At 40.4% G+C, this 24,461-nt stretch overlaps 1 protein-coding gene across 2 annotated transcripts in view; it reads left to right on the top strand.

Annotated features, from left to right (window-relative positions):
- Positions 1-24,461, top strand: part of LOC134645907 (neuronal PAS domain-containing protein 3) — a 367,866-nt gene that overhangs the window by 316,862 nt on the left and 26,543 nt on the right. For both annotated transcript variants that reach the window (XM_063499536.1, XM_063499537.1), the window contains exons 7-8: positions 19,097-19,215; positions 23,457-23,650. In XM_063499536.1, coding sequence (XP_063355606.1) covers positions 19,097-19,215; positions 23,457-23,650 — 313 coding nt within the window. The remainder of the gene's footprint in view (positions 1-19,096; positions 19,216-23,456; positions 23,651-24,461) is intronic.

The following is a 24,461-nucleotide window of genomic DNA, read 5'->3' as shown; positions in this document are numbered from 1 at the left end:
TAAATCAAATTCAAGTCAAATGGTTAAAAAAATAATTTCACACACAACAAAAAAGAGCTACAAAATTCACCACACTGGGAAGGGTGAAGACAATTGGGTTGCCCGGCCCTGGCCACCAGGTGTCCCTTATTTATTTTTCAGGGAGTTGGCAACCCTAACAGCACAGCACCTGTCATGTAGTTTGATTTGCTATACTGATCTAGGAAGTCATCAGTGGAAACCTATTGTTAAATGACACATATAAGGGGAATTACTGTCTGCCACAAAGTAACTTCAACCAGTCGGATTTAAGGCATAGATAGAAGGAGAAACCAGCCACAGCTTCAAAAACTAGCAAGTAGTCAGTGTACCTAGCTATAGAGTTAGCATGTTGTTAAGTGATTAGGGATATCTGGTATCCCCATGTTCATGTTTTTCCTACATCATCATAATAATGTTAGTCCAAATCAACATTGCCATTGGCAAATGTTGTCTTGTGAGCATTCAGTTAGCATTAGCCAAGACGTTAGCTAAAAGCTCCTTTTACTGCTTTATTGCTTTTACTAAAAAAACAATGTGAGCAACATTGGCTAACAGCAAACCAAGTTTCACTTAAAATGCTTACCATTTGCTCCAGATGAACTATATTTTATATAAGCAATATCATTTTTTCCCTTTTTCCTCACATTGCAAAGCTACGATATCACAACAGTGTAATGGTGACTTGCAATGTTAATCATGGACCAACAAGATCAACAGGCTGATATCAGTTACACCTATTATTAAATACTTTTTGTTATCATTGTAGGAATATTTGCAGGCAGTTTCTCATTCTCTGCAAGCATATAGCTTTAATCTCGGCAAGATTTAATTTGTCAAAAGTGTGATGGTGATTTTGCAAATCGGGTGAAGGCCCAGCTGCCTTGCAATGTCATATAGATGCTTATATAAAAATAGCACTACTGCCTCTGGATATTTAGCAACTGAATAGTAACTGAATTTGACACTCACATTCACATCCCTCTTGCAATATTCGAGGTTCTGTTTGTGTCAGACACTTGATTTAATTGTTTCTCCCATGAGTTTGTGAAAGGGAGCGCATCTTTCAATCCATCACCGAGAGAATTTGATCCTGTTTTGCTTTTAGAGGTTTGCTGTTCTGCAACATTCTAACATCTCTGATGTCAAAGTGATTTTTGAACACAGCAAGAGGGCAAGATTTCAAAAACCATCCCTTCTTCAAACTGCATGACCACACAATGATGACACCTCTGACAGAAAAATGACAGTGAGTTTTTACATCCGTCATTTCCTTTGCCTTATTATCCAAACTCAAGATTAGGTCTTTGCTGCTTTAATGATCTGATGTGCCTTCAGGCTTCAGTACGCCTTAGACTATCTCTGCCTGAGCAGGAAGAAAACACCCGAGACGAGGCATGTATGTTCACATTTCCAGAATCATGACAACAGTTTCAGTTTTTCTTATCGTTTATGTCTTCAAGTTAAACTTTAGCTTGAATAGTTGACTCGAAGGACAAAGCAGTACCTACATGGTTTGCCTTTGAGCCACCTGCCTTCTTATTTACACTCACTTTCATTCTCATTCACTCCATCTTCATAAAAGCTTGCATTTAATGGAGTATTTATTTCAATTTTCTCTCATCAGAGGGCAGAATTACTAAGAAAACCAGCCCAGTTTCAAAGTCTTTCTGGAAGTAAGAGTAATTCTGCCCTCCAGGAAAACACCATAAGTTCTCCATTACTAGCTCCTTGCGGTCTAATTGTCCGCGGCATTGCCTTATTTCAACATCATAAGTCTTTGATTATTGTTGCTAATTATGCTATTAGCACAATGGAGGGGAATAATTCGTCATAATCATTCACATTTATCATAATTATCCAAGTTTACAGTCACCTACGTTTAATGTCATGTAGAGTAGCCATTGGCAGCGGCTGCTGCCCAAGGACAAATTTACTGAGTGTGTGTGTGTTCGGTAGTCGAGTGTGTTTGTATTTGCATTTGAAATGTCACTTGTACTCCAGGACAGGAGGCAAAGGTCAAATCTGGAGGGATATTTACACATGTACACTGTTCTCTTGTATTACACACTCTAGTTGTCATTCACCTCTTTCTTCAAGCCTCATTTTCTCAAATATTTTTGTTTTCCTCAAAGGCCTTTAAAAAGAGCTTGATGCCAACTGTATGTAAGAAATTTCTAATGTGCTGTGCATCATATAGAGCACTATAGCTAGGTAGCAAATAAAAGTTTCAGGGTTTTTCTTCTTTCTTCTTGAGGCAGCACGGTGGCACGGTGGTTAGCACTGTTGCCGCACAGCAAGAAGGTCCTGAGTTCAATTCCACCATCAGGCCAGGGTCTTTCTGTGTGGAGTTTGCATGTTCTCCCCGTGTTTGCGTGGGTTCCCTCCGGGTACTCCGGCTTCCTCCCACTGTCCAAAGACATGCAGCTTGTGGGGATAGGTTAATTGGATAATCGAAATTGTCACTAGGTGTGAGTGTGAATGGTTGTCTGTCCCTGTGTGTTGGCCCTGTGACAGACTGGCGACCTGTCCAGGGTGTACCCCGCCTCTCGCCCTATGACAGCTGGGATAGGCTCCAGCGACCCTGAAAAGGATAAGCGGAAGCGAATGGATGGATGGATGGGTTTTTCTTAGCAGCTTGCTTTGGTAATGTTGTCCAAGCATTTTGAGGTGTGATGATTTATATGGATTCAGACTCCAGTCACTGAAAGAAAAAAGAAATTCTCCCAAATCCACCTCAGTTGGATGTTCTTTGTATGAGCACAAATGAAAATGAACTTTTCAAAATATAATCCACCTTTCCCTCCTGATTTTTCTGAGCTGAGTATGTGATCATTTTGATTTGTGGTCATATTCATACGTGCTCCTAGCAAAGCAAACCCGCACACTTTCTTTCGTCAGTTGTGTGTTTGGCTGTTTTCTCTACCTCAGTGTTGGTTTTATCTTTTTATTACCAGCTTTATTTCGTAATATCTCACTCACTGACCACTAGGAGGGACTTCAGTCCTCCTGTATTGCAATGTATTAGCTATTGCAATTTTTTATGGCAAGTGTAAGAAAAGTTTGTATAAGGACCAGGACACTGCAGCCTGTGTCCAATGTGTGGATCTTTGATTTTTAGCTTTCACTTTGTTAAACTTGCTATTTGATTTCACTTTGGTTATGCGGCAGTGGCTTCCCAAGAAAGTTCTTGGTTCGTGTTTTTCCGGTCCATGCTTGTTAGATTTCTTGGTGATTCTTTCTGGATTGGCAGAAACCTGAAGTTGGATAACTGCTTGGTTAGGCTTAGAAAACATCATGGTTAAAATAATAATAATGGATTGCATTTATATAACGCTTTTCGAGACCCTCAAAGCACTTTATAATTCCACTATTCATTCACTGTCACACACTGGTGGCTACAGTTGTAGCCACAGCTGCCCTGGGGCAGACTGACAGGAGCGAGGCTGCCAAATCACGCTATCGGCCCCTCTGGCCAACACCAGTAGGTGAAGTGTCTTGCCCAAGGACACAACGACCGAGAATGTCCGAGCCGGGGCTCGAACCGGCAACCTTCTGATTACAAGACGAACTGCCAACCCTTGAGCCACGATCGAAGTGTAAACTATATATTCGTCCACCGTGTTAATCTTGCATATTGAAAAACTGATGCTCAAGACTGCACAGTGCTAAGGGCAATCACACTACCTCTATATGTTATGATTTGGTAGCAAGACTGGGCACTTGTAATTTGAAACATCAGGGCCATGGCTCCTTGTTGTGAATGGATATGTAAAGTAAGTGGATGGAATAAGTATAAGAAAATATATAAGACATATTATAAGCTTATATATTATGAAGATGATTAAAGAATATAAAAGAAAATGCACAGGTTGTGCGGTGGCAGGTTACACCCGTTACAAGCTAGGCCGGTGAGCTGATTGTTTCTAGATAATGATCAAGGTTAATACATGATTATTTTTCTTCAGTAAACTAATTAGTGAGGGATAGCTCACTCTCACAAGCAGAGTTGCCAACAGTCTTAACAGAAAAAGAATTTTTTTCAGTCTCAAAGTCTTGCATAAAGCTGTTCTGTTTTTCAGACCTGGTAAATGATTTCTATACAGCAGATCCTCTAAAATCCACACTCAGTGGGAAAATTAGTCACAATGGATTTTCTGAAAGTGCCCAGATTAATTAAATCAGTGTCTTTTTTTAAGCAAAGCAATAAAACCACTTGAGGCAAACAAAGAACTTTTCAGAAGCAGAGGATTATTACTAGAGCAAAATTATCCGTTTGGTTAAGTTTTATTAAACCGCCACCCGCTCGCCACCGCTCTAAATGGAATCTTTAGAGTACACAATGGCCAATCACACACCATTATTATTAGAGTTTTCTAATTAGGCTTCTTAACGAGGACAGGGCTGTTTACAATGGAAGCCGGAGCTGTTCAGATAACAGCAGCAGAGGACAGGACGGCACCGGACGGCAAATAAAGCGTTCCTCACTGCTATCTTTCTGTCACAGCAATGATAACATGGGAACTCTTCAAGGTCCAACACTCAACTTTTAATTTGTGGGCATGAAGGGTGTGTGTGTGAGAGTGAGTGAGCTCAAACTAAGTTTAGAGAGTGACATGTCACACATGGTGAAGAGGTCTCCCCCTGACGGTGCAAAGAGAAGACGATGTGTTAAAGTTTCAATATTACAGCACAGGAATAAGAAAAGACTAACTAAAGGAAGGAAAGTACAAGCAGGGGAAGAAATTAAGAAATAATGTTTAGCAGGTCACTGAAATATAATAAAAAACAAGGATAGAGAGTGCAAAAACTAAATAGGAACAAAAATTGATGCAGTTTAAAACAGGAAGGACGAATGGGGTAAACTGGAGGAACTTAAGTGAATAAATAATAGACCAGAAAAGAAAGGCCCTATATAGCACTTTATCATATGGAAGGAAGAAAGGAAGGGAAAAAAATGGATAAGCATTTGACTATGGAAGGATGTGGAAATGGATTTTACAGCAAGTTTACCAATGGTATGAATGAAAGAAGAAAAGAAGGAAGGAAAGAATGTCAAAGATGGGCATGAAGGTTGACATGGATAGACTTAGTGAAAACTAAAAAGGGACAAAAAAACAAAAATGGATCCAGTTTAATAAAAGGAAAGCAACAGAAAGAGTAAATTGGAGGCTTAATCAAGAAGGTATCTAACAAGTGTAAACACGATGGGACAGAGGGAAGGAAGCAAGGAAAAGCTGATATTTCAAGTGACAAAGATAGATTAAAAAGTGGGGCATGAAGCTTGAACCGAACATCCCAGCAGAAAGTGAGACATTATAGAAAATCAAGACAGGCTCTAAGGTCGCAAGTCTGTACTCACATAAGATCACATTAGCATGATGGCAAGATGAGCTATTCTTATTTCCCGGAGACTTACTCTGACTCTAACCATACCCTAAACCTGAAGCCAATGAGAGGCCTTCCATTACCTGTTCGGGGTAGTTTGCTCCGGTACCCCCAACAACGTATAAGCAGCACACACTGTGCTTGATTTATACACACTGGAACAGCAAATATGGATTCATCCGAGGCTGAAAAAAACTAAATAAGACATTTCCTCCTGTTTGTTAAATGTCTCTTACAGATGAACTTGAAGTTTCACAGCCAACACTCCGTGACCGGCAACGGATCTGTTCACGTTCTTCTCTCTATCAGAGCTAGGCGATGACCCTCTTCAAAGCCTCAGTAGAAGTAGTAATCATGTAAAACAACGGGTGCACGTCTGTTCCATCTGATCAGAGACAATAAGTCATAGTTTGTGTTCATCAGGAGCCAGAGCAACTCTTCACAGACATGTTTGTAAAACCAGTTAGCAGCTCAGTGAACACGGCCGCCACATCTATTCCTCCTCACGCCTTCCTCTGATTACGGATGCTAATCTGTTCAGTTCATCCATCTGTCCCTCTCTCTGCTGCCGCCTGGATTCAATTACACCAAGCATGCGCCTCGCTCTGTTGTCCCCGTCCTCTCTGTTTCTTCTTCCTTCTCATCGTGTTCTGCTTCTTGTGTTGTTGTTTTTTTTTTTGTTTGTTTTTTGTACTTCCCTTTCTTGTTTGGTTGTCTTTTATCTGGGGACGCTGCGCTCGTCTGGCCAAACATGAACAGAGAGACGAGGAGAGAGATAGAAATTAAAAGAAAAGAAATAACAACAGAAGGACTCAGAGACACAGAGGAGGAAAAGTGAAGACTGAGTTATGAATTAATTTAACATGGAAATGGGCTCTTTAGAAAAAACTGTCCTGAACAGTGATGGAAGTTGCAGTGATGCAACTTTGAAAGACCACTGGTTAAATTTATTAAAATGTGTTTATAATTGTATTTTTGAGCGACAGATATTTGCAACATGCAATAAGAAGTTACAAGTCCATTTGAAGTTAGTTGTTAATCAAATGCTGATAATTTTATAGTCATATTGTTAGTTGCTAGTCAAACCCTAAAAGAGCACGTTATTCCAGTGTGGCCAATAAACCTAAAACCAAAAGATTTACATTATGAGGAGCAAAACCAGTGATGCACTGGCAACCCGCCTAGGGTGTATGCCACCTCTCGCCATATGCGTGCTGGCTCCAATTCTTCTAAATGCCAAACAAACCTATATATTAATGATCAGCTATAATGCTTTCAGTGTGTTCAGCATGTATTCCATATTTTCATTTTTAGTCATAATTAGGGTAGCCAAAGAAATCTGGAATCATTAGCTATAGAAAATTTCCCAAAGCATCCTGCATTGGCAAGCTAGCATTTTTTTTTTTTTTCGGGGTAAGGTAGATTGTTTAACTTGTCTATGATCTGCTCTATGATTTTGCAAGGAACTGCAAAGAAGGTTCTTTGGTGTCCAGGCTGACAGATGAGTTCAGGCAGGAGTCTCTGTTAATTATGATGTTTGCAGATGACACTGTGATCTGTAGTGAGAGTAGGGAGCAGTTGGAAGAGAGCCTGGAGAGGTGGAGGTATGCTTTGGAGAGAAGAGGAATGAAAGCCAGTAGAAGTACAACAGAATACATGTGCGAGTGAGAGGGAGGCAGGTGGAACAGTAAAGCAGCAAGCACAATTAGCTGAGGTTAACAATCCAAAGCAAAAAACAGTGCACAAGAGAGGTGAAGATGAGAGTGCAGACAGTATGGAATGGATAGAGACGAGCGTCATGGGTGATTTGTGACAGAGGGAAGCTAGAGTGAAAGCGAATGTTTACAAGCTGGTAGTGTGACCGGTTGTATATATGCAGATGACAGAAATGATGAAATGCTAAGGTTTTCACTGGGAGTGACCAGGATGCACAGGATTAGAAATAAGCAGATCAGAGGGACAGCTCAGGTTGTTGTTTTGGAGACAAAGTTAGAGCGGCAAGGTTGAGATGGTTTGGACATGTGCAGAAGAGTTGCAGTGGATGTATGGGACAAAGGATGCTTTGTTATATGGGGGTATTTGTCCAGGGCAAGACTTAAAAAGTCCAAAACTAGGATTCCAGTATAACCATCTCTGAGCTATAATCATCTGTCTGGAAATATGCTATATAAATAAATTTGAACCTTGAACCACTCTCTGAATGTAGATTGCTTACAAGCAGTTTAACTTCTTTTAATTTAACGTTTATTTAAGTGTTGTCTGACATTATGTTTGCACTAAGTACCGCAGCAATTTCCTAATGTTGTAAACCTGCTCAACATTTGGCAATAAAACCCTTTCTGATTCTGATTCTGATTCTTCTATTTTGGCCTTAATTAAGTAATGCAGAAAAAAGAAAAACTAACAGACCATTTATTATTGGGCTGCTTGTGTGTCTAACACTTCATATTCACAAGGTTTAAGCTTCTTCCTCCTCAGGTTTTAGTTGTTACAAAAAGAAAAGAAGAGATCCAGCACCCTGCTATGTTTGGCTAAAAAACAATGCAGGATAGGAGTGTTATAAGGTGCTGGACACTGTATTTGTTTTGTGACACCGCTGTTGTCACTGAAAATGTCAGAAGAAGAGCCCGTTGGGAAATCTCATATTTGCTGTGTCTGTTTGTATTTGTTTTTGGCTTGTTTTGTTTTTTCTTTAGCATGACTGGGACCAAAAGCTATGGATTTATCTGCTTCACATCTGCATGTGTGGCACACATGCAAGTACAGTTCTAACCCACCTCTGCTTTACTTTGTCACTCGTGATCTTTTGACATTTCTCTGTACTTCTTCTACTTCTTGCATTGTGCATTTCATCTAATTCCCCCATTACTTAGCACTTAGTTCAGGGGTGTACGACAGACGTGTCCTTGATCCAACACAGCTGGTTTAAATGACTAAATGACCTGCTCAACATGTCTTGAGGTTCTCCAGAGGCCTGGTAATGAACTCATCATTTGATTCAGGTGTGTTGATGCAGGGTGATATGTAAAACCTGTAGGACACCAGCCCTCGAGGCCTGGAGTTGCCCACCCCTGACTTAGTTTCTCCTACACCAAGTGGCGCATCGAGCAGTTAACGATCTCCATTGACGTCGGTCAGTGGCGACTGCTTCGGCTTCGTCCCAGGTGATGTCGACGGTTTTCAGATCATCTGGGCTCAGATCATCAGATCATCCTGGCAAGCCTGGATGAGAAAGGACAAGGGTTGGGCGTGGGGTTAGCAACTCCACCCTGCAAAACCTACTGCTACAGAATCAGCACTGTATGGAATTCACTCATATTATACATTTTTAGATTTTAAGTTTAGTTATTTGCTGGCTTCATTTGCACTATTGTCCCTAATCAGGCTAAGCGGCAACACAAAGGCTCAATAAAAATAAGCCCAGGTTTACCATTCTAACAAGTTTCACATAACAGGTGGTGTTGGCAGCATGTAACCAGCTACAGTGGATAGTGGAGTAGCAGAAGAGTCTGAGGCTATGGTTCTCCCCTGTGTGATTGTTGGGGTTTTTTTCTATTACTGTAGGATCTTTCCTTAATATAAAGTGCTTCTTGGTGACTGTAATTGAATTGAAAAAAGGTGCAGTGTCTACCCTATGTAAGAGATGAGTTGCTACCCAAGTGGAGGAGTTAAAGTATCTCGGGGTTTTGTCCAAGAGTGAGGGGACAGACAGATTGATGCCAGTGCTGGAGTGGTCTGTTGTGGTGAAGAGACTAGGAAAGCAGAGGTGTCGATTTACAGATCGATCGATGTTCCTACCCACACCTATGTCCATGAGCTGTGGGAACTGCCTGAAAGAATTAGACTGGAGATATAAACAGTAGAAATGACTTTCCTCTGAAGGCTGTCTGGGCACGGCCTTGGAGTAATTCTGGAGGGGCTGAGTAGAGATGCTAGGAGTCAGCTGAGATGATATGGGCATCTGCCTCCTGGACCCCTCTTAGGTGAGGTGAGTCAGGCATGACTTGTAGCAAGAGGAGCTCCCTGAGGCATCCGCAAAACATGCTGGAGAGATTGCGTCTCATCATCTAACACCCGTTTCATCATATAAATAGTACGATCATAAATGACACAGGCGTCACAGGTTTAAGACACTGGAAGATGTCGCTGCATTTACAATTGTTTGTTCTGTAAAATAAATACACAGTAATTCATAATAGGGTTGCACAGTTAATTGAATTCTCATTTTAGTGATTGACATGACTTTGGCTTCCCACAATTAAATGAAAATGATTGAACAATATTAAAAATGCATGCTCTGCCAATACAACACAAAAGAAAAATACACTTGATTTACTTGTGGCCAAATAGCTCAATCTATAAAACTTTACTCTAAAAGGCATTTAGCTTGTCCACATGGGCAGCAGCAAATTTCAACTTGAAGGTGTCAGTTTTAGATTAGGGGCTTCTTTCTCGATCAGCACCCTCTCAAGTCCAAGGCAATGTGAAGCTTGCTTAAAAAAACAGTTCAAAGAAATCATTAAAAGCCCCAAATTACCATGACATTCATGCCCCTGATCATTGTAAATTTCTGACCACAACTGTAACAATGAATGATTTTGCAATATTAGGGCTCATAGAGCAATGAAGTGGCATTAAAGCTTCTGAAAGAAAAAAAATGAAGTGAAGTTGTTCCTAAAAATCTATATTTCTTATTGATGTCTGTCAAGGAAAGACAAAAACTTTAAATGGTCTTTAAAACATTGACCCTGCCACTACCTGCATAGGGGGCCCATAAGATTTTCTGAGTATGTATATGTATTTAAAAGAGACCTGATTTGTCAGGTAGGCAGTGTTTTGGTGGGGGTTGACCTCTTAGGTGTGCAGCATTAATTATTATGCCGATGTAACCCAGTAACCAGGTGACCCCCTTTCCAAAATCCAGGCTTAAACCTGAAGTTGACTGAATTGTGGAGTTACCCTAAGCCCCAAATCCTGCTTCACAGTAGCAGGCTCAGGACTAACGCAAGAACTAAACTGTCGCTCTCTTTCTCTCTGCAGTCTCCTGACTTTGGCTTGTTTTGCCCTTGTTTTCTGTCTTTCTCCTCCCTTTTGGGCTTTCCAGCAGGAGTCACGTCTCTCTCTGTCTCTGGAAGTAATTATGCAGGTTGCAGATACAGACAATTGCCTATTATCTCTGCGTTGTGTATGCGTGTGTCATTGTGACCTCCGACCTCAGTCAGAACAAAGACGAGCTGTCAGTCTCATCATTCGTATCAGGGAAAACAAATTGTCTTTTCATTTACCCTCCACCTCAGACTCCACGTCTTCCCTCCTTTCCTCAACCCTATTGTCTCTATACTTCGTGGACAATGGTATGCGGACACTTGAATGTGTCATTATGTAAAACATGAGACGCAGACACGCTGATCATTAATGCACTGCTCTCTCCAGCACATGAGGGTTCCTGTCACTGGTACCTAACCAAAATATACAGATCTGCCTTCAAACTTTTGACCTTTTTTGTAGCTCTGTAATCGTTGATCTTCTTTTTTGTCTTTGTTTCACTACCATTCTGCCTTCCCTTTCCCCCACGTCTTTTCATAGGTAGATCAGCTCCCAAAAGAGAAAGTGGAAAAGCTAAATACAGCTTAGAAAAGCCTTAGAGTCCTATCACAGGGAGATCACTGAGAAAGAAGAGGAGGGAGGGAGGAGGAGTGAGGAAGATGAAACGAGGGGTTGAGGGGTATCTCAGAGGAGGAAATACAGGGAGTCAAAAGAGACCAGGAGAGACAAAGCTAGGACTGAGGTGTCTCAAGGCTATTAGAGCACTGTTTGATTTGAGCTCATTGTCCTGATAAGACTGTCAAAATAAAAGTATCTTTTTTTATCACTGTAGTGAAAAAGGAGAGGAAATGTGGGGAGGATGCACTGGGGGAGAAAAGGAAAGGAAATGGAGAAAGTGAGGTGAGGAAGAGGAGGAGGAGGAGAAGTGGAGGTGTGTTACAGATTATATATGAAAAAAACTTTGGTTCCCAGGCTTTAAACAATGTGGGAAAGGCTTTGAGGAAATCTACTGTTACACACACGAACACACAAACTTTGTACTTTTAAAGCTTTGTAAAAAACTGTACAGGAATCTGACTTAATCTCAACTATCCTTCTTCATTGCTTCCTCTTCCTCAATTTCGTCTCTACCTTGTTCTTCAAATCATTTTCCTTCCTCAGCACAGACAGTACAGTTCCTATCTTCCACTCTCACTCATTTTCCTCCTCTTTCTTCTCCTTTCCACTGTTGTCTCGTCCTCTTTTTCCTCTCCGTCTTTACTCCCAACATCGTAGTCTTCATCATCTCCTTTCCTCTTCCTCCCTTCATTTCTTTTTGTCCTCTGCCTTTACCTCCTCTATCTCCTCTTTTTTCTGCTTGCTTCTTTATCTCTCCCACCTCCTCCTCGTCTTCAGTCCCCATACTTGTCTTCTTTCAAACCTCTCCCCTCTGATTTCTTAAGCCCTCTTTTCCTATCTTCTTTTTCCAACCAGTATCTCCGCTCTTCTCTTCCTCCACATTTTTAAAAAATCACTTCCTATTTCTGCCCCTGCTTCTTTCCTTCCTTCCTTCTTTCCTTCCTCATCCCCCTTCTTCGCCCTTTCGCTGCCTGTTCCTCATTCCCCTGTAGCACCTCCTCCACTTTCATATACCAAACTGTTATCGCTTGGACTTTTCTTCCTGACACAATTTGTCAAATCCTGCCTGATAGAAAACACATTCTATTCATAAGGCGAGTCTCGCCTCCTGCCTTTCCCTCCTCCACCTCTTCCTCCCCTCCTCTCCCTCCTGACACTAGCAATTCAATTACAGCCATGGAGGTGATAGTGAGCCGGAGAGGCAGGAATATGACAGGACAGTTACAGAGTGTTTACACAATTAAACTTTTCTTTGACAATAGTCTCTCCCTGTGATGAATACCTAGCTCACTTGTGCTTTCCGTGTGTGTGTGTGTGTGTGTGTGTGTGTGTGTGTGTGTGTCTCTGTGTGTGAGACCCCATATTTAGATTATTCCTGCTCTTATATATGTATATACTGTGTTCGGAAGAAAGTGCTCTGCGGCACATCCTTCATGGTTGCCTGTCTGATCTCCCATGGGTCTGCTCTGCATTGTGGTTCAGTGTTTCCCAGAGAATTAGATTGCATTTATGGCTTCAGTGTGGGAAGTGGCACACACATCCATTTCTATGTGTATGAATCGAAGCAAGCCCACAGTATCTTAGATAAGTAAATAATGTATTTTTTATAACAATGATGAAGAGATGTACCTCTTTCGGCTGCTCCGTTTAGGATTCGCCACAGGGAATCATCTGCCTACATCTCACCCGATCCCTGCCATCCTTGTCTGTCCCACCGACCGTCTGCATGTCCTCCTTCATGACATCCATGAATCTCCTCTGTGGTCTTTCTGTGGTCTGCAGATCACTTCAGCCTTTCCTCTCTAACTTTGTCAATTCTGGTCACTCCTAATGAAACTCTTACAACCTGTCACCTCTCCTGCCTTTTCATAATTGCCAACACAACCCTACATTATAGCAGGTCTCTTTACTCACAAATCACCCCTAACACTTGTCTCCAACCACTTCCACTTTGCCTACACTCTCTTCTTCCTTACTTCTCTCACGCTCTGTCTGTTGCTTTGGATAGCTGACCTCAGCTATTTTGCTTCTACTGACTTTCATTCCTCTTCTCCCCAGAGCATACCTCCACCTCCAGGCTCTCTTCCACCTGCTCCTTACTCTCAATACAGATCACAGTGTCCCTGTGAGCATCATGGTCCGCTGACACTCTTTCCTGACCTCATTTGTCAACTCCTCCATCACCACTGGAAACAAGAGGGGGCTCAGAGACTATCCCACCCCCACCTTGAACCCGTCTGTCACCTCACCACTGTCTTGCTGTTTTGATGCAAGTCTTTCATCATCCTCACAAATCTTACCCATTACTTCAAGATATGACTCATCAGCTTATGGCTCATCATTAGTCACGCAGAATCAGTTACAGTACCAGTACCAGTAGAAGCTTTTTACAACTTAACATGTTGCACCTCTTCTGTTACAGTACACAGGACACTAAAAGTTCTGTCCAGTGTTTTCTAAGCTGATTTTCAATACTGTATGTATGTATTTCTCATAGAACTTCCCTATGATCATTCCCTAACTCTTCCTAGTATCTCAAATTGAAAGTATCAATCACCTCTGGCCTGATCCACTTTTTCTTTCTGCCATTTTGTTTTCTCAACGCTGGAAACATCAGAGCCTTTGAGATGTCTTTTAAGCACACTTCTGCTTCCCTGTCAGTCTGATTAATTTGTTGTGAGCTTCTCTTTTCAGCCACTTAAAGTTGCTAAATGACTCATTAATGTGCTACATGTGTCTGCCTTATCTGCTGTATTACACGCCTCTTGTTAAATTAGTGTGTTTTCCTCACTCTTCCTTTAGTTTGTCGTAGCGGCGCTTTGCTGTGGCTGCAGCGGCAGCTGGTGGAGGTTGCAGTGACCTTGCTGTAGCTTGCTTTGTCTCGCCCCACGCTCCTCTGTCACGTTAGCTAGTTATCAGTCGGACACAACGGGCTCCCTGAACCAGGCAACGTTATTAGAGTGTCTGACAATGATACCCTGTCCCACTGAGACTTCCCGGCAATTGCGCGCACACACACACACACACACACACACACACACACACTGGTGGAAAGAAACCCTCAGCACTCTGGGTATTGTCCACAGATCACAGGCGTAGGTGAGTTGTTCTTTTTAATTAATCATTTGTCCTTCAAACGAGGGAAAGTTTCAGTGCCGTAGATAATTAGGTCCCAGAGTCGGGCGGCGGCAGAGCCGGTAGCCACCTGCTGCCTTTGTAGCGCTAATCTTTGTCTTGTAGGAGCGTCGTCCCCGAAGACGCCATGGCTACGCACGCCGAATGAGCAGAATGAGAAAACACCTCTGAATCCCCACACGATCCTGCTCCTCCTCCTCTTCTCTCTTCTTTTTATTCTGTTTGTCTTTTTTCCCCTCTCTGCGTTCTTTCAGACTCCCTCCACTCTTCCTCCTCTTCTTTCCTGTAATCTTTTACTTGTTCTTATTCCCTCCACTCCTCCTCTTCCTTTCACTTCATTTACAACAGAACTTACCCCTCCTCCTCTTCCTCCTCCTCCAGATCATCTCTTCCTCTTTTCATCCTGTTATTCTTTTCTCCCAGTTCTCTACTCTCACAGCTTCCTCCTTTTCCATCTCGTCTTCTTCTCCTGTTGTTGCTCCCTACACTGTCCATCCTCTTTGTACCTTCCATTGCTGTACAACTTATTCTCTCTTGACTTCCTCTTTCCTCTTTTACACCATTTTCCTTAATTTCCTTCTCCTCTTATTCCTCCTCCATTTCCTTTCCATCTGTTTATATTTTCTTGCTCACACTTCCCCTACTTTTTCCTTGCTTTATGCCTAAACTTTTCTTTTCCTCCACGCTGTTTCTTTTTTGTGTTAATTTTCAAGTTTTCCTTCTTTTTTCTGTCATCCTCATTTTTTTCATACCCATGCTCCCATTTCCTATGCTCTTTTTTCTCATTATTTTTTTGCTATTATTTCTCTATTTTGACTCTTAAACTCTCCTTCTGTTTTTTGCTTTTTTATAATTTCTGTTGCTTCTGCTCACAGCCCCTTTGTTCCCTGCTCTTTCTTGATGCATCTCTACGATTCTTCATCTCTTCACCACCCTCCTCCTCTCCTTTGACTCTTTTTTTCTCTCTTAGACCCACTGCTCCTCCTTCTGTCTTCTTGTTCTTTTTATCTTTTTCTTTCTACTCCAGTCGTCTTCCTGTTCTTCGTCACGTGGATCCCTTTTCTCTTCTCTCTCCTCGCCTTTCTTCCTCCTCTTGCTGTTTCAGTTCTTCCTTCACTTCATTCATGCAGAAATTGTTTAATTGCAAACAAGCACACAACCTGTGTGTGTGTGTGTGTGTGTGTGTGTGTGTGTGTGTGTGTGTGTGTGTGTGTGTGTGTGTCAAAATGAAAAGAGGTGTGTATGACAGTGAATGTGATATCTCAAGTGAGTGAGTGTGTGTATGCATGCAGAAACTAATCCCATTAATTCAAAGAGAATAACAAAGACAGAAAGGGGGTGGGGGGGAGTGGGGGGGTCCAGCTCCCCTGTCATTTGTCTGTCCTCTCTCTCTTCCATTCCCTCTCTCCCTCCATCATCATTATTCTCCGTCAGATCGGCTGCTGTTTTCCTTTAGGAGCGACTGGTGGTGGGATGGAAGAGAAGAAGAGGGAGGGGGTGGAGATGAAGATTTGTAGCTCCTCCTGGGAAGCTTCATGTCCTTTCCTTTCCCTCCTTCTTCTTCTTCTCCTTTTCCTCCTTCCTCTTTTTTTCCCCCTTTTGTTTCCTCAGATATCCCTGCCTATTTTTCACTTTGTCCTTTTTCCATTCCTGTTACATTTCACTTTGTTCTTACTTCATTCTTTCTCCCACTTCTTTTCTAAACCTTCCCTTTACCCAAGTCTCATCGCCTTCACTTCATTTCATTTCTTTTTCCTCCCTCTGCCTCTTTTCTCTTTCTTTTCTCTTCCTTCCTCCCCTTCCATCTCCTGCTCTCCCCACATCTTTTGCTTTTGCTCCACTTGTTTAGAATTGTTTGTTTTTCTTTTTCATTTTCATCTCTGGATCAAGTGAGCAGTGTGCACACCTATGTTTGTGAATGTGATAACTCAAGAATGAAGTGATGTAGGAGAGTCAAGTTAATACCATTGTTGTATCTACTCAGATGAGTTTGAATGTCAGTGATTTTGACCTGAAGGTCAAGGTCACGTTTTTTGAAAATCTTCTGATGGGTAGCATAAGTGGTTGTCAGTATTTTTATTCCATGCTTCCTCTTCTTTCCTTTTTCTATCAAGGTTTTTCTTAAATGTCCTCTTTTCTTTCTGTCTACCTGTTTCACATTCAAATTTGTATTTCTCTTATTTTTCCCTTACTTCCTCCTTTATTTTCTCCAGTCTTTCCACCCCCATGCTTTCCCTCACTCCCTTTTTCTCTCATTCACCCCCCCCCCCCCTCCCTCCTGTCTTCCTCTCTTCAAGGACGTTTATATTATAAAGGATGAATTTGCATATTAATTCATTTCTTTCAATTTTTTCAGATTAGACGTTGTCAACACGTATCAGTGCTGATCAAACTGCCACATCCACCAGAGACCTGACTGCGTGCATGCATAAGCGTGCATGGTTGTGCGTGTGTGTGTGTGTGTGTTAGGGGAGTTGCCTCCTGAAACAAAGAAAAATAAAGACCTGCAACAGAGGGAAAAGCAAGCAGCCTTTTAGTGCTCACCAACCTGAACAACTGTGTTGAGACATCATAAAAGGATTTACATGTTGGAAGGAAATGTTCCGGTTCTGCGTCGTGCTGAAGTTGACAGGAAGCGGTGTTGGTGGATGTAAGCTGCAGGATAACATGTTGATCGCTGTCTGTGGTTAAATTGTGCTTTCACATTACCTTAAATGTTCACAAGCAAATAGAAAACAAATAACCCAGTATGTTTGGAATACTGGGTTATTGGAATAAAATATGGACTTGGATTAGCTTTTTTTAATTTGATAAAAGCTGTAGGAAATTAGTCAGCACAAGAGTTATCTTATCTTACACGTCTAAAGGATGTGTGCTATAGTTTTGAGTTTTGGTTCACTTCCTGTTGTATTTTTTCTTTTCTTTTTCTTGTTTTACGTTTCTCATCTATCAGTCTGTGTTTTGTTTTTTTGCCCTTTGTCAGCCCCTTCTTTCACTTGTTTACTTTCTCTGACTGACCGCTTGTGTTTGAATCAAATTTGGATTTTGTGACTTTAGCTTGTCTTCCCATTTGAGTCTCTTCTTCCAAGTGAACGATCGCAATTTGATTGTGATGATTAATCGTACCCTGTGCTGCTCTTTGAGAATTTCTGATGGAGGATGGGGCAAAAAAATTGCACATGACTTTCCCACTCTTTTTTAAAATTGTTACTGTGTTTAGGAGCAACATAATCCCTGACTGAGTTACACAGAGATGCACAGTGTTGTGTTTTTCAGTGAATGAAATAATGCATTCACAAACTGTGTATGAGTCAGAAGGAGGTGGTTGGGGCTACATGGAAATTCTACACAGGTTTTGACTCCAAAGTCTGTGGATTAGTTCAAAGAAAAATAATTTGGTGAGTCTGATTGAACTTACATGATCACAACCTTTCTGTAACCTTAACCAGCTTCAACTCTTGAAAATCTGAATACACTGTTACACATTCACAAGTACAGCACTCCAGACACATCTGGGAATAATGCTGCAACAATAAAACTCCCATATTACCATGCTTAATTCCAAGTGAATTTTGACATTTTGTACACTTAAGCAACCTGGATTGTGTTCGTACTGAACACTGTTAGTCATCATGTTTAAGTGTAAGGGAACATTTCCTGGCTGTCTCTCCTCACATCGCTTCCTCTGATGGACGGAGAAGTTATGAATATGCAGCTGATTTCTGAAAGCTGACAGCTGCTGACAAATGAAGCATTGCTACCTCCTGATTTGATGTAAGCTCACTGGCTGAACTTTGAAAAATTGACTTCTTGTGTGAGGATTTCATGTTCTGAAGGGCCAGGCTGCCACAGGCTGTTAACCTATCAGTTAGGAGTCGTCTGAGCAATTGTGTTAACTTTGCTAAAGGAAGCATCAAATTTCAGTCTTTCAACAATTACTTGAGGCTTATTTTAATAGTTCTAATATCAGAAGATTGTAGTTTTCAAGCTGTTAACCTTAACCCTTTACTTTGCATCTAATCGCTGCGTTGTCCTCTTCTGATGTGTTTTGACATTTCCCCGTTTGAGTGTCATGAGCTGCTTTGATTTGATTGATGGGTTGACAGCAGCTGTGATTGGCTGACTGGCTGAACTGACAGTATGAATGTGTTTATTTGTTTTACACCCATTAATAAATGCTTCACTTGTGTTTGAGCCCATTACAGTTTTCTGCGCTGTACACTTTTGGTGAACCATCATAAAGTAAACTAATCTTTTTTTTTTATTAATGTTGCTATGCACTGTTTTCAGTTTCATTCCACCTGGACTTTAGGTTATTTAAGTTCAGTCTGATTAATAACTTGCATAATTAAGTGTTCTATATTGGGATTTCTTACTTGAAATTATTCAAAAATGTACATACAGTTAATTAAATTGCATGTGTGTGTATATATAAATATATTTTTTATGAAAAGTCTGTTTTTCTGTATTTATTTTGTTTTACTGAACTAAAATGTTTTTGCACATGTAGGTTTAGTTTTTAGTTTTTGTTGACTTTAATTACCTTAGTGGTTGTTATACATGCCCATACAGTAAAGACTTACAAGGAAGCAAGAAGACTTAAAACTTGCAGTTGATGGCATAACCTTACTGGAAGCATTTATTCAAGTTGTAAATCATATCCTTGTATGATGACTTTTTAAAAATACCAAACAAAAAGGCTTCTTTAAAACTACTTCAACTTACCTGTTACATTTTAAGTGTTTTGTTTGACATTTGGAATATAGAACTAAATTAATCTTATAGAGCATTGTGTGATTTTTTTTTTCATTCAGTTTATTTTGCATAATACACTCAGAAAAAAAAAAACATTTATCAGACTCAGTTTTTGTATTGTCTGTTTTTGTCGCAGTCGAATCCAGCAGTCCCAGTCTTCTGGCTCCTGATAACTCCCTGGAACGTTCCTTCTTCATCCGGATGAAATCTACACTCACAAAGAGAGGCGTGCACATCAAGTCCTCAGGATATAAGGTCAGAACAATGTATCGCAAAAATAAGTTGAATTCTAAAACTGGAACTGTGGAGAAGGGGAAAAAGTCACTATGAAGTTTTTCATAAAAACCTCTTGTGTTGAAGCTGAAAGTCTAAACTTCAATCACATATTAATTATTTGATTTAAACTGTGTGCACCCAGGCAAAATTACAAAAACCATCTAACAAATTATGGAGCTGCTGCTAAATTTTTGAAAGACTGGATTTTCTAACATGCGTATGATCATCTCTCTTCATCTGCTTGAGGACAAATCAACTCATTACTGTTTTTAATCTGTGATTCAGGTGGAAATTTATAATGTAATGAAAAAATAGGTACTTTGCATGCTTATGTGTCTCCTTTTCTATATACAGTAGTTTGAAAAGTGTTTGCCTTCATCATGCCTCCTATTTTTTGTTTGTCACACTTAAATGTTTCAGATCATTAAACAAATTTAAATATTAGACAAAGATAACACAAGTAAACACAAAATGCAGTTTCTAAAGTGTTTATTATTAGGGTAAAAAAACCTAAACCTACATGGCCATGTGCAAAAAAAATGGAATTGCTCCCTAAACCAATAAGTCTTTTACATTGCTGTGGAGGGTTGTCAAGCATGAACCACCTTTTTAAGGTCATGCCACAGCATCTCAATCGGATTCAGTTTAGGACTTTGACTAGGCCACTCCAAAGTCTTCAGTTTGAACCCAAGTGCACTTCAGTTTGAGGTCACGAACAGATCGCCGGACATTCTCCTTCAGGATGTTTTGGTAGACGGCAGAATTCAGGGTTCCACTTACCACAGCAAGTCTTCCAGGTCCTGAGGCAGCAAAACAGCCCCAGACCATCACAATAGCACCACCATATTTTACTGTTGACATGATGTTCCTTTTCAGAAATGTTCTGTTAGTTCTATGACAGATGTAACGGGACACACACCTTCCAAAAAGTTCAACTCTTATCTCGTCTGTCCATAGACTCTTTTCCCAAAGGTCTTGGGGATCATTAAGATGTTTTTATGCAAACGTGAGATGAGCCTTTATGTTCCTTTTGCTTAGCAGTAAGCAGTCTTGGAACTTCGCCATGAATGCCATTTTGCCCAGTTTCTTTCTTATGGTGGGGTCATGAACCTTAAATGAGGCAAGTGAGGCCTGCAGTTCTTGGGATGTTGTTCTGGGGTCTTTTGTGACCTCTTGGATGAGTCGTCATTGAACTTGGGTTAATTTTGTTCACCACGGTTCCATGTTATTACCGTTTGACTTTCACTGTGGTTTGCTGGAGTCCCACAGCTTTAGAAATGGCCTTATAACCTTTTCCAGATTGAGAATCTCAGCTTCTTATTTTATTATAATTTGGTCCTGAATTTCCTTGGATCGCGATATGCTGTCTGTCTTTTGGTCTACTTTTTCTGGGGGCCATTTAGGTTTTTTACAAGGCCATTTAGGTTTGGATTTTTTTTCTTTCCCCCCTTAATAATAAACACCTTCATTAAGAAACTGCATTTTTTGTTTACTTGTGGTATCTTTGTCTAATATTTACATTTATTTGGTGATTTGAAACATTGAACTTTGATAAACATATAAAAAAATAGAAACTCAGGAAGGGGGGAAACACTTTTCATGCCATTGTGTATGTTTGTCTGTCAGCTGCTGCCTTTACAGGTCATCTTCCTGCATCTGCATCTCACCCTAGCATCCTCTCTAAGACAGCAATGCTCTGCATGTCCTCCGTTTACTCCATCCATAAATCTTCTTCATGACTTCTGCTCTTTGCATCATCACTCTTAAACCTGTCTCCCTCTCATTCACATGTGTATTCTGTCTTGCTTCTACTGACTTTCATTCGTCTTCTCTCCAGAGTATACCTTTACCTCTCCAAGCTTTCTTCCCCTTACTGTCTACTCTGACTCATATCACAAAGTCATCTGCATAGACAATAGTCCATGAAGACTCCCATCTATCACCACTGCAAACAAGAACAGGCTTAGAACAGATTCCTGTTATCTCTCTGCCTTCATACATGCCCTGTACCATCCTCAAATACTTCTGTGCCACTCTTGACTTGCAGTACCACACTTCCTGTCTTGGAACCCTATCAGGTGTCTCTAAATCCACAAAGAAACTTCCACAGCATGTCTTTTGTCCTGTTTTCCTTCTCTCACCCCAACCGGTCGTGCCAGACACCCTCCCTGAGCCTGGTTCTGCTGGAGGTTTCTTCCTGTTAAAAGGGAGTTTTTCTTTCCCACTGTCGCCAAAGTGCTTGCTCATAGGGAGTCATATGATTGTTGGGTTTTTCTCTGTATGTATTATTGTAGGGTCTACCTTACAATTTAAAGCGCCTTGAGGCGAATGTTGTTGTGATTTGGGCACTGTATAAATAAAATTGAATTGAACTGAACTCCTTCTAACCTCGTCCATACTTCTCCATCAACACTCTCAAAGCAAGCATCGCATTTGTACTGCTCTTTTATCAACATGAAGCCATACTGGTAGTAATTGTCAACTCTCTTCTAAACCTAGCTTCATCAACTTTATCTGTCTGTAGTTACTACAGCTCTTCACAACAATTCTTGAAAATCAGTTTCAGTACACTTTTCTTGATTCCTGTGGCATTATTTCACTCTCCTACATTGTGTTAAATAATATGGCTAAAAAGTCCACTGCCCTTGTCATCTGATCTGAATGAAGTGAACTTAACAGAACTGGGCTTTCAGTTCGCACTTCTGAGACTAAAAATTTATGTGGAAAAAAATGTTAGATGAAAGTGACATTAGAACTTTGGCTGTCTATTACAGTGAAGGACTTGTCTGTTTTTCTTCCGCTTTTGCAGTTACAGTAACCTTGGTTTGATCTTGTTCCCATGCTTAGGTTTGTGATTTTTCTGCATAAAGAAAATATGCATGTATAGGTGTAACATCAGGACTCTAAGCTCTGCGACCGTCTCACTATTCACAGATCGAGAAGCCGGATTAAAGGGGATTCTTTGGGCTGCCTTGTTTGTGCGTGAATGTGTGTGTATGTGGGGTCACTCGTGGTTTATCCCTGACTAATACATTCAATTCTCCTCAGGAATGATGGCAGAAAGCAGAGGAAAGACAGAGGAAAAGCTGTCAAAGACAAAACAAAATCACTAAAAGAACTTACAGATTTCATTAATACATTGTCTGAACCATGAATGGAATAGAGACTCAATTCAAACACTAACATTATCAAAAATATAGCACAGGAAGTATGTTTACTTTGCTTTTTCAGCTTTTGTGTGAAACAACAAGTTTTTGTGTGGATCAGTTTGTGTTTTTGTTTATGAGCTGGGACACATAACCACAGGACACATATTTTATGTGGTCCTTACTTTGGAGGACACACATGGAAATGGTTCTTTGATAGCTCAACCTTGTTTGAGAGTTTTTGGTAAGTTTGGATGTTGGGCATTTGGGCATTTATTTTTGATGACAGATGAAGATAAGTAAGAAGTGCTAGTATCCTCATAAAGATTTACATAAAGTTTACTAGCATAATAATTGGGAGACCTAAACAGACTGGTACTTATATAGTACTTTTCTAGTCTATTTGAGCACTCAAAGCACTTTCTTATCCATTTACACACATTTAAACAAGCACATTTTAACTTCACACACTCCAATAGATAGCTTGAGGGGAACTCGGAGTTCAGTATCTTGCTAAAGGATGCTTCGACACGCAGACAAGAGGAGTAGGTGATTGAAGAGCCGGCCTTCCACTTTGTAGAGGAAGTGCTTTACCTCCTGAGCTACAGCCACCCAATGAGAATAGAGCACATTTGTATTTTAGTAGAGACTACGATACAAAACAGATATTCACATATGTAATTTTTAAATTTTATTTAGCCTTTATTTATATAGGTAGTCCCATTGAGACTCGGTGTCTCATTTATAAGTGAAACCTGTTCCAGACAAGCAGATAAACATATTCATATATTAGTACAGACATTTGCACTTACATACACATAATGACACTGGTATAATTTTTGTCCACCTCTAAATTGGACATCAGGTTTGAGCTGACCAGCATACAGGTTATTAGTGCTTCATAGTTATCATCTATACAAAGTCTGAGCTGATGTCTTTCTTTAGCTTCTTCGAGGCCAAAAGTTGCATTATCATACATCCTGATTCTCAATAAAAAGAAAGAAATGTAGGTGAATGCTTGTTTTCATATGAAAAAGTTCTCTGACTTTCCTTTACTTGTTTTTTCCCCTTCAGGTGATCCACGTCACAGGGCGCCTGCGGATCAGGATGGCTCTGACGCACAGCCGCTCAGTGCCCAATCAGATCATGGGGATGGTGGCGGTGGCTCACGCTCTCCCGCCGCCAACAATCAACGAGGTTCGCATCGACTGCCAAATGTTCGTGACCCGAGTCAACATGGACCTAAAGATTGTCTACTGTGAGAACAGGTAGAGCAGAAAAACAGAGTTTTTTTGTTTTGTTTTTGTCATCTGTTGAAAAAGATTGCACAATGGTTTTTATGAAAAAAACGCAACAAAAAAACAACATATAGGTCTTTAGCTATAATTTTCGTTCTTAATTTTGTTAGTCTTATTGTATAAAATGCTTTTTAGTTTATATTTAATACATTGATTAACTTATTATGGGTTACATATAGTTTATAGATCACACAAATGAATGAAAACCTTTTGAGAAGACATGTTTTTATAATAATATCTAGTCCCTACCATGTCTTAGTAACACTTCAAGAAATGTGACATGAACAGCAAATGACATATTACACTATCATGATTTATTGGACAAAAAGAAATTACTAAAAAATTAATAAATTAATTAATAACATGCCCAATAACCCAGTTTAAATCTCAGCTGTATTTATTGCTGAATGTGCTGCAGAAGTAAACACTAGCTGTCTTTAACACTGTCTACTGAGTGACTGGAAACAGTTTCATTTGTTTCAAGTCAAAGTTTAGAACTTGCTTACTGTTTTGGGCAAGTTTTCTGAAAATCTTGTGATTCCGATAAGAAGGTTGAGGGGTAGCACTGAAAGTTGCCAGTGTTTAAACTTGAGTGTAAGTGAATGACACTAAAAACATTCTCTGTCAATATGACACAAATTTCTTATTCCAATTTCCGCTCAACTTTGCTCTTAGGTATTTTACACAGTCTGACCTTGGGGTGAATTTGGTGAGACGTCCACTCCTGAGAAGATCGGCACCTGTCTTAAATGTTTTTCACTTGTCGATTATCTTTCTTTTA

The sequence above is a fragment of the Pelmatolapia mariae genome, linkage group LG16_19, assembly GCF_036321145.2.
Source record: "Pelmatolapia mariae isolate MD_Pm_ZW linkage group LG16_19, Pm_UMD_F_2, whole genome shotgun sequence".
Taxonomy (NCBI): Eukaryota; Metazoa; Chordata; class Actinopteri; order Cichliformes; family Cichlidae; genus Pelmatolapia; species Pelmatolapia mariae.
Note: the sequence above shows the minus strand (reverse complement) of the source record. Positions and strands in the feature narration are given on the sequence as shown.